Raw genomic sequence first — 12,999 nt, 5'->3', positions numbered from 1 at the left:
CTAGAATCATTTCTCTTCAGTGAACCTCACTGCAAAACTCAAAAACGGACATCATCCTGTTGAACCTTTATGTATGCATCATCCTCTGTCACATGGGACAGTCCTGATCCCTCCTGAAGCAGCAGCAACAGGAGGATGACCCTTTCCTTCCTTCCTGTCCTCTGCCTCCTCCCCCTCTTTTCGGCTGTGGGTGGAGAGTTTCCGTGGAGAGAAAGAATCTGGTGCTGCAGTCCCACTGAAAGCTGAGAAGCAGGCAGGTGAAGAGCAGCAGAGGTGCCAGATGTGAGCGATCAGGTAAGAACATGTCAGCCCGGATCTGCTGGGACTTAACAAACACAAATACCATGTTTATCTCCTCCTCTTTCTTCTTTTTCTTCTTCTATAAACTGTACCGCTTTAACCATTTGTTAGTAAAACTGTAGTTCCCCACTTCTGTTGGGACCTTGAGCTAATAGAACTGGTATTTTTGAGCATTTTCAGCAGTGAATCTAAAAGAATCCAACTTGCCCTTTTCCCTTAAATCACTCAGGCCCTGTTCTGGGTATCTGGGGGTGTTGGGGGGAGGGGGTTGTCTTGTTTTGTATCCTCTAAAGGAGGCAGCACCATGCTGATTCCTTTTTCTACTTCAGCATAAATCCCCTCTTCTGCACATTTGAAAGTGTGTGTGTGTGTGTGTGTGTGTGTGTGTGTGTGTGTGTGTGTGTGTGTGTGTGTGTATGTGTGTGTGTGTGTGTGTGTGTGTGTGTGTATGTGTGTGTGTGTGTGTGTGTGTGCGGCGTGTGCATGTGTGTGTTTAGTGAACCTGTCATTACTGAAATTAGAAGAACAAGCTGTGAATGGTGGCGTCAGACGTTCCTGCTGGAGAACGTGTGGATCGTCACATTCTTTCACTGCTTGGCTTTTCTGGGGGCTTACGGGAGTGATGAAGGTTGTCTTTTTCATCAGAGCAGATCCGGTCAGGAACAGGTCAGACCCCCTCCCCAGAACAAACAAAGAGGATTTCCTTCTGAGCAGCTGCAAACTTCCACCAAGAGACTCCAAATATACATTTAGCTGCCATGTTTCTCTACATTCAAGCATGTTTTCTCCCAAACTCTGTCCTCTTCATCACAGGTTTTGAAACCTGAGACACACAAGGGAACAATGTGGCGTTTGAACTGAAATCACAGCCGTTTGACTTGTCTCATCTTCAGTTGTCTTTCCACTACTGTCCAGATAATCGATTCCTAAAGATCAGAATTTCATTAGGAGAATTGGAAATGTTTTCCTTTTTAGGGTTCATTGATAAGGAGTTGGAGGGCTGGTATAAAACATGTTGCTCCAACTCGGTCAGTGGGGAGACAATGACAGGGAGACAAAAGAAACAGACTAACTGAAAAAATACAGAGAGGAAAAGAAACTGTCTGCTAGCATGCTCAAAGCTAAGACCTACAGAGGAACTTGCAGCCTTAATTACAGGAACAAAAACAAGTCTCTGACCTGGAAGACACCCAGGAGTTTAGAACCCAATAATGTTGACTCTAATCATCTAAGGTCGCAGGTTAAAAACCTCAAGTCAAAATGTCACACATACTAACACCTCACACTCCAAATATTTGTGTGACCTTTGACATTCCTGTAATTAGGACCTTTAGGTCCGAGCCTACTCAGAACATCTCAAGTCAAGTTTAATTTGAAGACTTGAACATGATCTTCCCGGCGATGCCCACACAAGACGAGCTTCGACTTGTTCCCCCAGATGATGATTACAAGGTGCTTCACTGTGCAACTGCTTTTTCTGGGAGATCTTTACTGGAAGATCTGAAGAACTGAAGTGTTGAAGGAATGTTCTAAACCCCACCACTTGTCCTCAGTGTTTGTGATGCTAGGCTAAATGCTAATAGTGTCGGCTAATGAATGAGAACAGACAAACTTCCAGAGGGACAGAAGCTGCCTGATTGTTGCTGCCTTCTGTCAGATAATTACAAAAGCAACTAAAAAGCAGGTTGTTGCCTGACAGACTGTTGCTGTTTGTGAGGTTGTTGCTGCTTGGAATTGTTCCTGTCAGTTGGTTTTTGTTGTCTCTAACTGGTTTGTGATAAATGTATTTTAGCGTTTCAACAAAAAACTAAGGCACGAGTTAATTCGAGTATAGTATATAATAGTACATAATATAAGTGTAAGATAGATAGATAGATAGATAGATAGATAGATAGATAGATAGATAGATAGAACTTCCAAACTAAACCCAATCTCTCTGTAGTTAATATATTTGTGTCTATTATTCTCCTCTTTCCTGTTTCATTTCTCCCTCTCCTCCTTTTTCCATCTGTCTAAAAGCAGTAGGGTCTCAAATGAGCCTGGGTCTGGTCAAGGTTTCCCCCTACTATATGACCGGTTGTTGGGGACCCAGCTGTGGGTTCCTGTAAGAACTCTGACACGTTTGTCTAAAGTAAATTCTACTCAAACAGGTTTTCCTCTGTTCTAAAGGCCACTCTTGGAAGTAGCTCTGGAGTACGTGGCCCACTGACTGGTGATGGCTCCACAAAGACTGATCTGGACCTTATTCCCGGTGGTCCTGTTGGGACTGGGCAGCTCATCACACACGTCTCTGCTGAAAGTTAACAAGGGTCTGAAGGTCAAACGAGGGCAGACGGCGTTCCTGCAGGAGGGCGACCTGCAGTTCAACATTCCCCGTCAGAAGGATGCCTGCAAGCTGGAGGTGGTGCTGAACGAGCCCATCACTCAGAGAGTCGGGAAACTCCTGCCTCAGGTAACGGAACAGGCGTCCTTCAAAGAGTCTCGTAGCGATCACAGTTGGATCTGATTCTATGTGTTCTGTCGGACAGTGGATCACAATTAAACGTGGTTCCTTTTGTTCTGGTGGACAGTCAACCAGTCCGATCTGGTTCTGTGTCTTGTGGTGGGTCACAGATCTTTCTTCCTTTCTTCTGCAGGTGTTTGACTGTCATTATCTCTCAGATGAGGTCAAGTATGTCCATAACGGCTGCCCGCTGTTACAGGAGGACACTGTCCAACTCAGACTGTATAGGTATAGTTCAGAGGAGTTTTATGTCCCTGTCTCTATGGTGACAGTATGAATGATACCATGTTTGTCCAGGTTCACTGAGACGGAGACACACATGGAGGTGTTTTCCATCCATGTGGACATTGTCCAGCCTGACTGCAGCATCATAAAGCTGGGGCCAAAGTCCCTGAAGGTTCCTGAGTTCTATAGCCTCTCTGATGCTGTGGATGGTAACGTAGTGTCGTTCCACTACGAGAAGAGATCCAGTTTACAGTGCAGCATTCTTTTAAGCAGCCAGGACACCCACTTCCCAGCTCACGGACAACTGGTGACCGGCGAGCCAGAGGAAGCTACCAAGAGAGGGGACGAGCCAGAGAGCTTTGTCCCCCTGCGCCAGCAGCTAGGTGATCTGTTGCTCTGGTCCACATATGTAGTTTCACCACAAAAATGGAAACAGGCAAATAATTGATACTTTTCCAAATTTCCAAATAAAAATACATTTCTGTGATTGTTTTAATTACCTAAAAAATGGATTAGCCACTGATGTCTTCTACCTAACAGGACATACATAACTCGGACGCCTTGATCTCTGGTTGTCCTACAGATAATAAAGCCAGGGCCATGTGTAGATCAGAAGACTGCCTGAAGGGTCTGAAGCTCGTCAAGTTCACAAAGATCCCATGTGATCAGTTCCTAATGATGGGCCTGAGGTACCAGCACACAGACCCTCCCTCTCCAGACAAAGACTACATCACCATCAAGCTGGAGCTCAAGGACGTGCGCAGTGGCAGCATTTACAGGGTAGCTTGGCTGCTCCAGCTGCATGTTGACAGTGAAATCAACAATCTGTCACACTAGTAAATGGTTTTGTGTTCTGTCTCCAGTCTGAACAGGTGTGGATTCCAGTGCAGATAGTCAGCGCCATGCCCAACCAGCCTCCAAAACCATCCTTCATGTCCATGTTCATCCTAGAGGTGGACCAGTTTATCCTCACGCCGCTCTCCACGGCTACAGTAGATGCTGAAGATGAGGAGACTCCCCAACAGCTCTTAGTCTTCAACATCACCAAACCCCCCACCCATGGCTTCATCACCCACCTTTCTGACCACACTCGTCCAGTCTCCTCTTTCACCTGGCTCGACCTGAATGACATGCTCATTGGCTATCAACCTCCAAACTCCTCACACAGCCAACGGCAGAATTATGAGGTAGCCCCCCCAACCCCTGATATTTCCTCCAGAACTCTCGTTCCGTCTGATACCTGTGGTTTCTTCCTGCAGGTGGAGTTTGAGGTTCACGACCTCTTCTTTGAGCGGAGCCCATCAATAACGGTTCATATGTCTGTGAGGAACGCAGACACAAATGCACCGCGAGTATCCTGGAACATGGGTGAGCACACAGACTTGTTTCGAATGCAGTCGACTACATTTGGGTGGGGGAAGGGTTCTACAAACCGAAACTATGGGTAATTGTTTTGGTCACCGAGGTCTGAGTCTGCTGGAGGGTCAGTCCCGGCCGATAACGTGGGAGCAGCTGCAGATCGTGGACAACGACAACCTGAACGCCGTCCGTCTCATCACTCTGGATGGGCTTCAACACGGACGTCTCACTGTCAGAGGTCCAGCTGGAGCTCCTCATCTGAGATCTGACCTTTTTATCCAGCCACAGAATGAGGCAATCTAATATTTTAGTAAATCCGTGTTACAGGTGGAAAGGGCTTCATGTTCACGGTCAGCGACATCAAAGCAGGCGTCGTCCGCTATCACCATGATGACAGTGACACCACCAAGGACTTCATAATCTTCCGCATCAGTGACGGCCAGCATCAGACCCGACACAAATTCCCCATTAAGGTTCTACCCAAGGATGACAGTCCCCCGTTCCTGATCACCAACATGCTGCTGGAGGTGTCTGAGGGCCAGACGGTGCTGCTGAGAGGCTCCACCCTCCAAGCCTCCGACATGGACTCCAGCGATGACTACATTCTCTTCAACATCACACGGCCCCCGCAGGCTGGAGAAATCATGAAAGTTCCAGGACCTGGACTCACAGGTGAGGACTCAGCCATCTTCATCAGAGAATTTTTAAAAAAACATTCTTTTCTTATTTCTGATTGTTTAATCCAGGGTATCCGGTTAGCCAGTTCCTACAGAAGGACCTGTTTCAGTCCATCATCTACTATCGCCACCTTGGAAATGAGGTGTTTGATGACTCTTTCGAAGTGGTGCTGTCAGACTTCCATGACCCACCCAACTTCTCTGAGTCACAGGTGGGTAAAACATCAGTTCCAGCTCCTGTTATTGACCACTGATCCTGGAGATATTGATCTTCTAGTTGGGAAATGTCTCATCTCATTATAAGCAGCCCAGCTGTGAAAGTGGTCCATGATGGTGCTCTGGTTTGCAGGTGGTGATGGTGTACATAGAACCTGTTCCCGACCAACCACCCAAAGAAGCTCCTGGCTCCAGCCGCTGTCTGGTCATCAGGGAAACAGATGTAGTTCACATCACACGACAAGAGCTCCAGTTTGTAGATGAGGAATCTCCAGACAGTGAGCTCACCTACACAGTCACTAGCCCACCGTTCTACAGCAGCTCTCACAGGTTAGTGTTCCCCCTCTGACTCTAGAAGATAGAGAAAATTAATGATGTGAAAGATGAATGAATATATATATATGGTCTTCAGCAGCCACAGCTCCGATGCTGGAAGATTGTTTCTAGTCGATAGCATCCCAAAATTCCACAAAGACCCGACTGCGCCAGTGCTAAGACTATTTACACAGGTAGTGAATTAAAGAAAAGAAAACAGATCATTTTAGGGGAGTAAATTTATTTACATGTATAAAAGTACATGATTCTGTTTATAATCTGTTAATGATTAGAACATAGAGTGTGAAATTCACAGTAATTTTGTTGTTTCCAGCATGCAGTCAACTTCATGAAAGTGGCCTACATGCCTCCGATTCTGGACATCGGTCCCAACCCGCAGCACATCCAGATGATTCTATCTGTAACCAACCACCTGGGCAGAACTGTGACTGGGATATGCTTCAACATCACTGTGATGCCAGTGGACAACCAGCCCCCGCAGGTCCGATCAGATCACTGGGATCAGTTTGTGGAGGCAGAGGAGTCAGTGTCAGAAATTTCCTGGGTGTTTCCTGTTTCAGGTTGTCACCCATGCCCTGATTGTAGATGAGGGAAGAGAGAGCCCACTCAGCTCTCAGAACCTGCTGCTCTCAGATATGGACTCCAGAGAAGAAGTCCTGCAGGTGCAGCTAAAGACAGGCCCACAACATGGGTCCCTGAGGATAGGTCCCCTCCCATTAGAAAATGGAGGTTTCTTCACTGTGAAAGACTTGAAAAGCCTTAAAATGAGGTCAGATGTGCTGCTTCAGTCACTTAGAAATATTAAATAACATATAGAATAAAATCTTTACAATATCTAAGCATATAAATATAAACTAGATGATCGCCATCATTTCACTGAATATTTCATCTATTTTCAGGTACAGTCATGATGGCTCAGAAACTCTGGAGGACAACATTGAATTCATGGCAACAGACGGCACAAACTCAATCACATTCATCCTCAAAGTGAAGGTAACTTCTCTCCTTTTGGTCTTCACAAGCTGAATCATTATGGTCCTGACCACGGGTCCTTTTCTAGGTGAATCCCATCAATGATGAGGTTCCAGTGGTCGCTCCTGGTCTCAAACCTGTCCTCAGTTGTCCAGAGGGACAGGAGATACTCATCACTACCGAATTCCTTTATGCCACTGATGCCGATACTATCAACAGCAGCCTGCTCTTCCTCATCGCTCGGCAACCCCATCACGGCGTGGTGCTCCGCAAGGACAGCATCGTGGACCGCTTCATTCAGGCTGATGTTGCTGCGGGAATTATCTCCTACAAACACATGGGTGAGTCCACTGTGTGATGCCACCTGTTTGCTTCACACTAAAGCCAGCCTCTGTTTGTAGGTCAGGAGATCGGACTAACGCCCCGCCATGACACCATCACCTTTGTCATTTCCGATGAAGAATCAGGAAGTGGAGGAGTCACAGCTGAGAGCAGAAAGAGGGCTGAGCTGAGGAACAGTCTGCCAGTATATGACCTGCACGTCACCGTCTTTCCAGTGGACAGTCAGCCGCCGTCGCTCACAGCAGGCGAGTTTTTACGTTTAACTCGTTACTGCAGAATCTATTGATGGCTGTACTTTAGCTGCCTTGGTCACATGACTTTGTCTGTAGGTGAGGTCTTCAGTGTTGAAGAGGGTGGGGTCGCTACGATAACCGCTTCACATCTGAGGGCCTCTGATGTGGACACCGCCCTGGACAAGCTGGTGGTCAGCCTGACTTATCCACCCCAATTTGGCTACATAGAAAATGTCCTTCCCAGTCCTGGCTTTGAGAAGAGCAACACAGGCATCAGTATAGGTAAGTACCATGCAAATACCTGTACACAACCCTCATGTGAGCAATGACATGATCATATGTTCTCTTTACCAGCTTCATTCTCATACAGAGACATCATTAATGGCCACGTGAACTACGTCCAGTCCCGACACCAGAGGGTGGAGCCCACAGCTGACCAGTTTAAACTCTATGTGTCAGACGGCCAACGCACCTCTGCTCACGTTCCCTTCTACATCATCATCAAACCAACCAACGACGAGATCCCAGAGTTTGTGGCTCACAACATCACAGTAAGTCTGCCTTTTCCGAGAGAAGGAAGGTATGCTGTCAGGCCCGCGCTCATCTGTGTCTCTGTGATGAGGTTGAAGAAGGAGAGAAGAAGCAACTGGATCTGTCCATTTTACAAGTGATGGATCTGGATGTGCCTGAGAACAAGCTTCAGTTCAGTGTGCTCAAAGCTCCAAAACATGGCAGCATCGTCAGCTACAGTGCAGACAGGCTGAATACCAAGAGAAGAGAGGCCCCCATAGCCGACTTTACACTCCAGGATCTGCAAAACGGTACGCTGGCTAATGTTAATAAGGCCTCGAGTTGAGGAGCAGTCAGTCAGAGGATTTTTTGGCTTTCAGGTATGGATGTGATGTATGTGCACGATGACTCAGAGAACATGGAAGACAGTTTCATCCTGCAATTGACTGACGGCCGGCATCAACTGGACAGAGAGGTGATGGTCAGAGTGGAGCCAGTCAATGATGAGAAGCCTCAACTTGTGAGGTAAGAACCTTAGACAAGTCTGAGAGAAGTGAAGAGATTTTAACGTCATCGCGAGTCAGCCTGGTCTTCTGTCCTCCAGGAACAACGGACTGGAGGTGGAGCCAGGAGAAACCAGGTTAATTTCAAGTGTTGTCCTCCTGGCACAGGATGCTGATACTCTCTCCACTGATGTCATTTACATGATCCAGAGTGTTCCTAAACAAGGAGTCCTGCAGCTGAAGGTCGTGGCTGAGCCTCAAAACTGACATGCTATGACATTAAGCCGAGATGAACTCTGGTTTTGTCCTTCAGGAAGCTCAGGACTGGGTGACCCTCAGAGTGGGGAGCAACTGCAGCCAGGAGGGGGTGAATATGAACCTTCTGCGCTACGTGCACACAGGAGCAGATGACACTAAAGCCCTAGACTTCTTTGTCTTCTGCTTGTTTGATGGGAAAAACCAGTCACCCCCACAGCATTTCTACATCTCCATCAAAGAGCTGGAGAAGGGTACCCGACCTCAACAGATGTTCTTCTCATAATTGTTCTATATAGTTACAGCTCCAGATGTAACGTTGCATTTATCGTTCTCCTCCGTGATCTTTAGGAATCATCTCCATCTTTGTGAAGCCTGTGAAGGTTAGCCGTGGAGATCGTGTGGTCCTCACCACAGATGTGCTGCTGGCCACAGATGGTAGCGACAAACCTGAAGAGCTTCTCTACGTGGTCACCACCCCTCCCTCTCACGGACACATAGAGTACATCACACATCCAGGAGTGGCCATCTCCACCTTCAGCCAGCTCGATGTAGCAGCCAACCATGTAGCCTACACCCACGACAACCGCGGCGGCTCACCGAGAGAACACTTTCAGTGAGTCTGATTTCATCATGTAGACCTCCACACATGTGAGAATTCACACAGTTGATAATAGGATGGTGCTCCAAACTGGCTCAACAAGCAACTTTCCTGATGCGCGTGACCTCAGCTCAATGTTTTGATATGGTTTAAATGTGTAAATATCTTCTGTTTAATAGAGTGGAAACCTACCAACATACAAACTAAAAAAGAAAAATGAAACAATATTTTAATATTGACATCAAGCCCCCAGATTTATTCATCTTTTATGTTTTAATGTCACTCAAAAAGCCTGTTAAATTTTATGTTAAAACTAAATATGATGACGTATGTCTCCTATGGCTACATCAACACACCTGAACCCTTCCTTTCAAACACCTGTGCATCATAGTTGAGGAAACTCATCCACATCCCATAAATCGGAGCAACATTGGAATAGAATTGACATATCTGTAATCTAATCCTTGTCGAGAGAGGTAAATGCACCTGTCAGCTTTTGGATATCTCTTTAGGTTTGTTGTCAGCAATGGTCAGATGAGCCGGAACGGAAGTTTTGAGATTTCCGTGGAGATGGTGGATCGCATCTTGCCATCGCTGACTGCCAATAGAGGCCTCTCGGTACCCCAGGGCACCACCGTCATCCTGGGTCCAGAGTGCCTGGCCCTGTCTGACCCAGACACCCCCCCTGAGGCCCTGACCTTTGCCCTCATCCAGCCTCCACAGTATGGGAAGCTGCTGTTAAATGGTGTCGCCCTGACCTCTGGCTCAAACTTCACGCAGAAGAACATACAGGGGATGGAGGTCACATACAAACATGATGGGGGGCCATCGCAGATCGACCGGTTTGGCTTTACCGCCTCTGACAGCTCTGCTCGGGGCTTCCTGCTGGACGGGCGTCTGCAAACAGCAGCTGTGTTCTTCACCATTCAGGTACCAGCGTGTGTTCTAAAAAAATCCATTCATTTCACTTCCATTTGAATCTAAATAAACATTCGGCTTCACCTGAGTCCCTTCAGTCACAAATGACATCTCTCTTTTCATTTAAATCAAAACTTCAGATCCAGCCTCTGGATACGCGGGCTCCTGATGTTGTGAAACTGCTTCCTCTGTGGAAAGCCGAGCCTTTAGGTGACGGACGGCATGGGATCTTCTTGTCGGCCCACGAGCTGAAGGCTCAGGACAGCGGCAGCAGAGACGAGCAGCTGATGTTCTGCATCACTCGTCAGCCATACTTTGGTTACCTTGAGAACATTACCACAGGTTGGTCCACCTCCAACCTCTAGACTACCTTTTGGGTAAAAAGGATATCGCTGTTGTGAGGAGCCATCGATTAGCTATGTCCTAATGATTCTGTTCCCTCTGATCCTGAAGGTGGTTTTGTACCACAGAGGTTCTGGCAGCTGGAGCTGAGCAAGAGGACCATTGTTTACGTCATCAACCCAGACAAGCAGTCTCTGTCTGACAGTCTGGAGTTCCAGGTCTCAGACACTTTGGGGAACACGGGACCCTCTCATTTGTAGGTGCAGCAACAACAATGATTTTCTTTTTCATGGAAGGGTGAAAGCACCACTGAGTGTTCACTAGGATCCAACTTCTCTCACAGACTTGAATTTAGCTGGTCCTCTGTGGAACTTTCTCTCCAAACTTACTTTGTGTGTGAGGAACAAGGAAGCGTCTCGCTGGATATAGTCCGAAAAGGAAACCTGGCAGAATCCTCATACATCACCGTCAAGGTCAGCAGGTCATTTCAAAACTGTCAAGACTTATCTTTAAAAATCTGCATCCTTGTTCTTCGCCGCAGGTAGAGGAGGTGACAGCGACTGCAGGGAGAGATTACCTCCCTAATCCCTCTTCACTAATCCAGTTTGATCCAGGTTTGTACTCAATGATATTGAAAATATTAACATATCACAAAAACACAGGAGCACTGCACTGGATCTTTCACACAAATAAAAGACCTCCGTTTGTACAGGCGTGTCACAGAGGAGCTGGCAAATACAGATTATTCAGGATAATCTTGAGGAAGCCGAGGAGATTTTTGAAGTGCTGCTGACCTCCCCTGAAGGCACAGTGGTCGGCAGCAACAGCAAGGCTCAAGTGACTATCAGGAGATCCGGCAGCAGGACAGGAGGTAAAGACATCTTTGGTCTGGCCTTGCTGGGCAGAACCGGGTGGGTTTAAAACCTTCACCACATACAGGGACTGATGCCTGTAAAACCATATCTACTACAGGAGGTTGCCGGCCGAACCATGGTCAGCACACACCAGTTCTCGGAGGAAAAGAGATTCCATCAAACTTTTACCCCCAACATGGGTCTATTCAACTGGAGAAGCTGCCTCTTGGCACTGATTCAGTCATCTGGAGCCGTGGGGACAGGATCTCCAGGCCCTCGGGAGATGTTACTGGAAACAAAGTCAGAGTTATCGGCAACCCAAAAGTTGTAAGTGTCTGTTTTGATAGACGAGCGCGGGATTGTGTTTTCATCACGGATGTGATCATCCAGATTATTCTGATGCTGGAATCTAAAAAACAAGAGTCGTTTCATCCGGCAGGTCGCCCCTTCATCAGTTTTTCACAATGGGACAGACGTCGTCTTCACGGTGAGCCAACATCTGTAGACCTCTTAAAAAAGCTGTTTTTTTTAAAAACTTAACAAAGTTTGCATTTCTTCACCTCCAGTATCATGGGATCATGCAACTGCAGGTCGAAGACGACACGTCACCTTCAAGAAAGGGCAGGAAGGCAAACATCCATGTGGTCAGCAGGGGGGTGGAGCAGCAGGCACCAGCACCAAAGTCTAAGAATCGTGAGAAGACGTTGAAACCTGAAGGACGTGGCAGTACAAAGGTAACATTCTGCTCTTCTCTCTGCACTGAGTCAGTTTTTATGATGGAACTCTGACTGTAAATCATTTCTGAACTTTGAAGGAGCCTCAGGTTGCAGCTGAACGTTCCATCCCAAAGCCCTGTACCCCAGAACTAATGGGACTGCTCCATTTAAACCAGAGCACCAACCAGCTGCTCCACTGCAACGGTGTCTCCTGGAAACCCTGGACCCCCACTGATCAGGTGGAAATCTTTTTATCAGAGTTTTATCACAGGACTGAGTCAAACCCCCAGCCACATCTCAGCGTACGCCGATGACACCACTCAGTCATGATTCATGGTGATAATCGACACCATTTGACGACATTTGCATTTTCTCTCAATTTGCTGCTAAAATCTCAGATGGTGAGCGCTCAGACGTGTCCCCGCGGCTGGACCTTTCACGGTGGCCGCTGTTACATCCTGATCGCTGAGAACAAGGTCACGTGGAGCGAAGCCAACCGATCCTGCAGGGAGAGGTACAGAGGAGGCTAACGCACGTCCGGTGTTGGGAGGTGAACAGGAAGTAACCTGTCCTCGTGTCTGTGTGGCTGCAGGTACAAAGGCACTCTGTCCAGTGTTCGGTCTAAAGTGGACATGGACTGGCTGTGGGACTTCAGTGGGAGGAAACCCTTCTGGATCGGTGGGTGTCAGAGTCTTCCGTTGTCTACAGAGTGTCAGGAGGTTCTGATTCATTTTATCTGCTCATTCTCCAAAAGGCCTAAACGACAGGGAGGGCCGAGGGCGGTGGGAGTGGGTCGGAGGGGAGCCGCTCGTCTACACCAACTGGAGGAAGACGCCACCCCGGCGGAGGACGAAGGGCCGCAAGAAGTGCGTGCTGGTGTGGAGACGGGCCAAGTGGCAGAGCAGAGACTGCAAGTCGGCGCAAGGCCGCGGCTTCGTGTGCTGGCTGAAGCCTCCGTCACCCGTGGACAGACTGTGACACAAGAGACACAAGGCTTAACCCGGAACCTTCGCCAACTTTCTGTATTTGTGTATTTGTGTAATTCTGTATTTGGACACGAACCAGCAGCTACGTTATTTATAATCTCTGTTGTTTTAACTTAAATGTGACTGAATTAAACAGTTGTTGAGCTCATGA

General features: G+C 47.6%; 1 protein-coding gene across 4 annotated transcripts; it reads left to right on the top strand.

Moving 5' to 3' along the window:
- The first annotated feature begins 111 nt into the window (after positions 1-111).
- On the top strand, positions 112-12,995 carry frem1a (Fras1 related extracellular matrix 1a). 4 transcript variants are annotated; one of them, XM_029840286.1, is made up of 37 exons: positions 123-294; positions 2,470-2,752; positions 2,937-3,031; positions 3,101-3,411; positions 3,612-3,808; positions 3,892-4,215; positions 4,288-4,396; positions 4,494-4,625; positions 4,715-5,059; positions 5,134-5,276; positions 5,414-5,610; positions 5,696-5,789; positions 5,930-6,097; positions 6,177-6,385; positions 6,516-6,609; positions 6,677-6,929; positions 6,990-7,175; positions 7,260-7,445; positions 7,518-7,714; positions 7,786-7,984; positions 8,054-8,198; positions 8,278-8,419; positions 8,490-8,685; positions 8,783-9,047; positions 9,545-9,962; positions 10,091-10,292; positions 10,404-10,548; positions 10,636-10,765; positions 10,834-10,906; positions 11,005-11,163; positions 11,265-11,473; positions 11,586-11,633; positions 11,713-11,880; positions 11,961-12,101; positions 12,261-12,376; positions 12,455-12,540; positions 12,617-12,995. In XM_029840286.1, exons 2-37 carry the CDS (start codon positions 2,516-2,518, stop codon positions 12,838-12,840), a joined length of 6,543 nt encoding a protein of 2,180 aa, XP_029696146.1. In that variant the 5' UTR covers positions 123-294; positions 2,470-2,515; the 3' UTR covers positions 12,841-12,995. The 4 variants fall into 4 exon arrangements, with proteins under 4 accessions (XP_029696147.1, XP_029696146.1, XP_011604755.2 ...); XM_011606453.2 differs by having other exon boundaries at positions 5,693-5,789; XM_011606452.2 differs by having other exon boundaries at positions 2,451-2,752; positions 5,693-5,789.
- Positions 12,996-12,999: the final 4 nt, after the last annotated feature.

The sequence above is a fragment of the Takifugu rubripes genome, chromosome 8, assembly GCF_901000725.2.
Source record: "Takifugu rubripes chromosome 8, fTakRub1.2, whole genome shotgun sequence".
Taxonomy (NCBI): domain Eukaryota; kingdom Metazoa; phylum Chordata; class Actinopteri; order Tetraodontiformes; family Tetraodontidae; genus Takifugu; species Takifugu rubripes.
This window is presented reverse-complemented; position numbering and strand designations above follow the sequence as displayed.

Bases quoted from the DNA above. Each gene is read 5' to 3' on its own strand.
- frem1a (XM_011606453.2), top strand. From the start codon at position 2,516: ATGGCTCCACAAAGACTGATCTGGACCTTATTCCCGGTGGTCCTGTTG. The intron at 3,809-3,891 runs GTAGCTTGGCTG...TTCTGTCTCCAG, and splicing joins GCAGTGGCAGCATTTACAGG to TCTGAACAGGTGTGGATTCC. The intron at 9,963-10,090 runs GTACCAGCGTGT...TCAAAACTTCAG, and splicing joins CTGTGTTCTTCACCATTCAG to ATCCAGCCTCTGGATACGCG.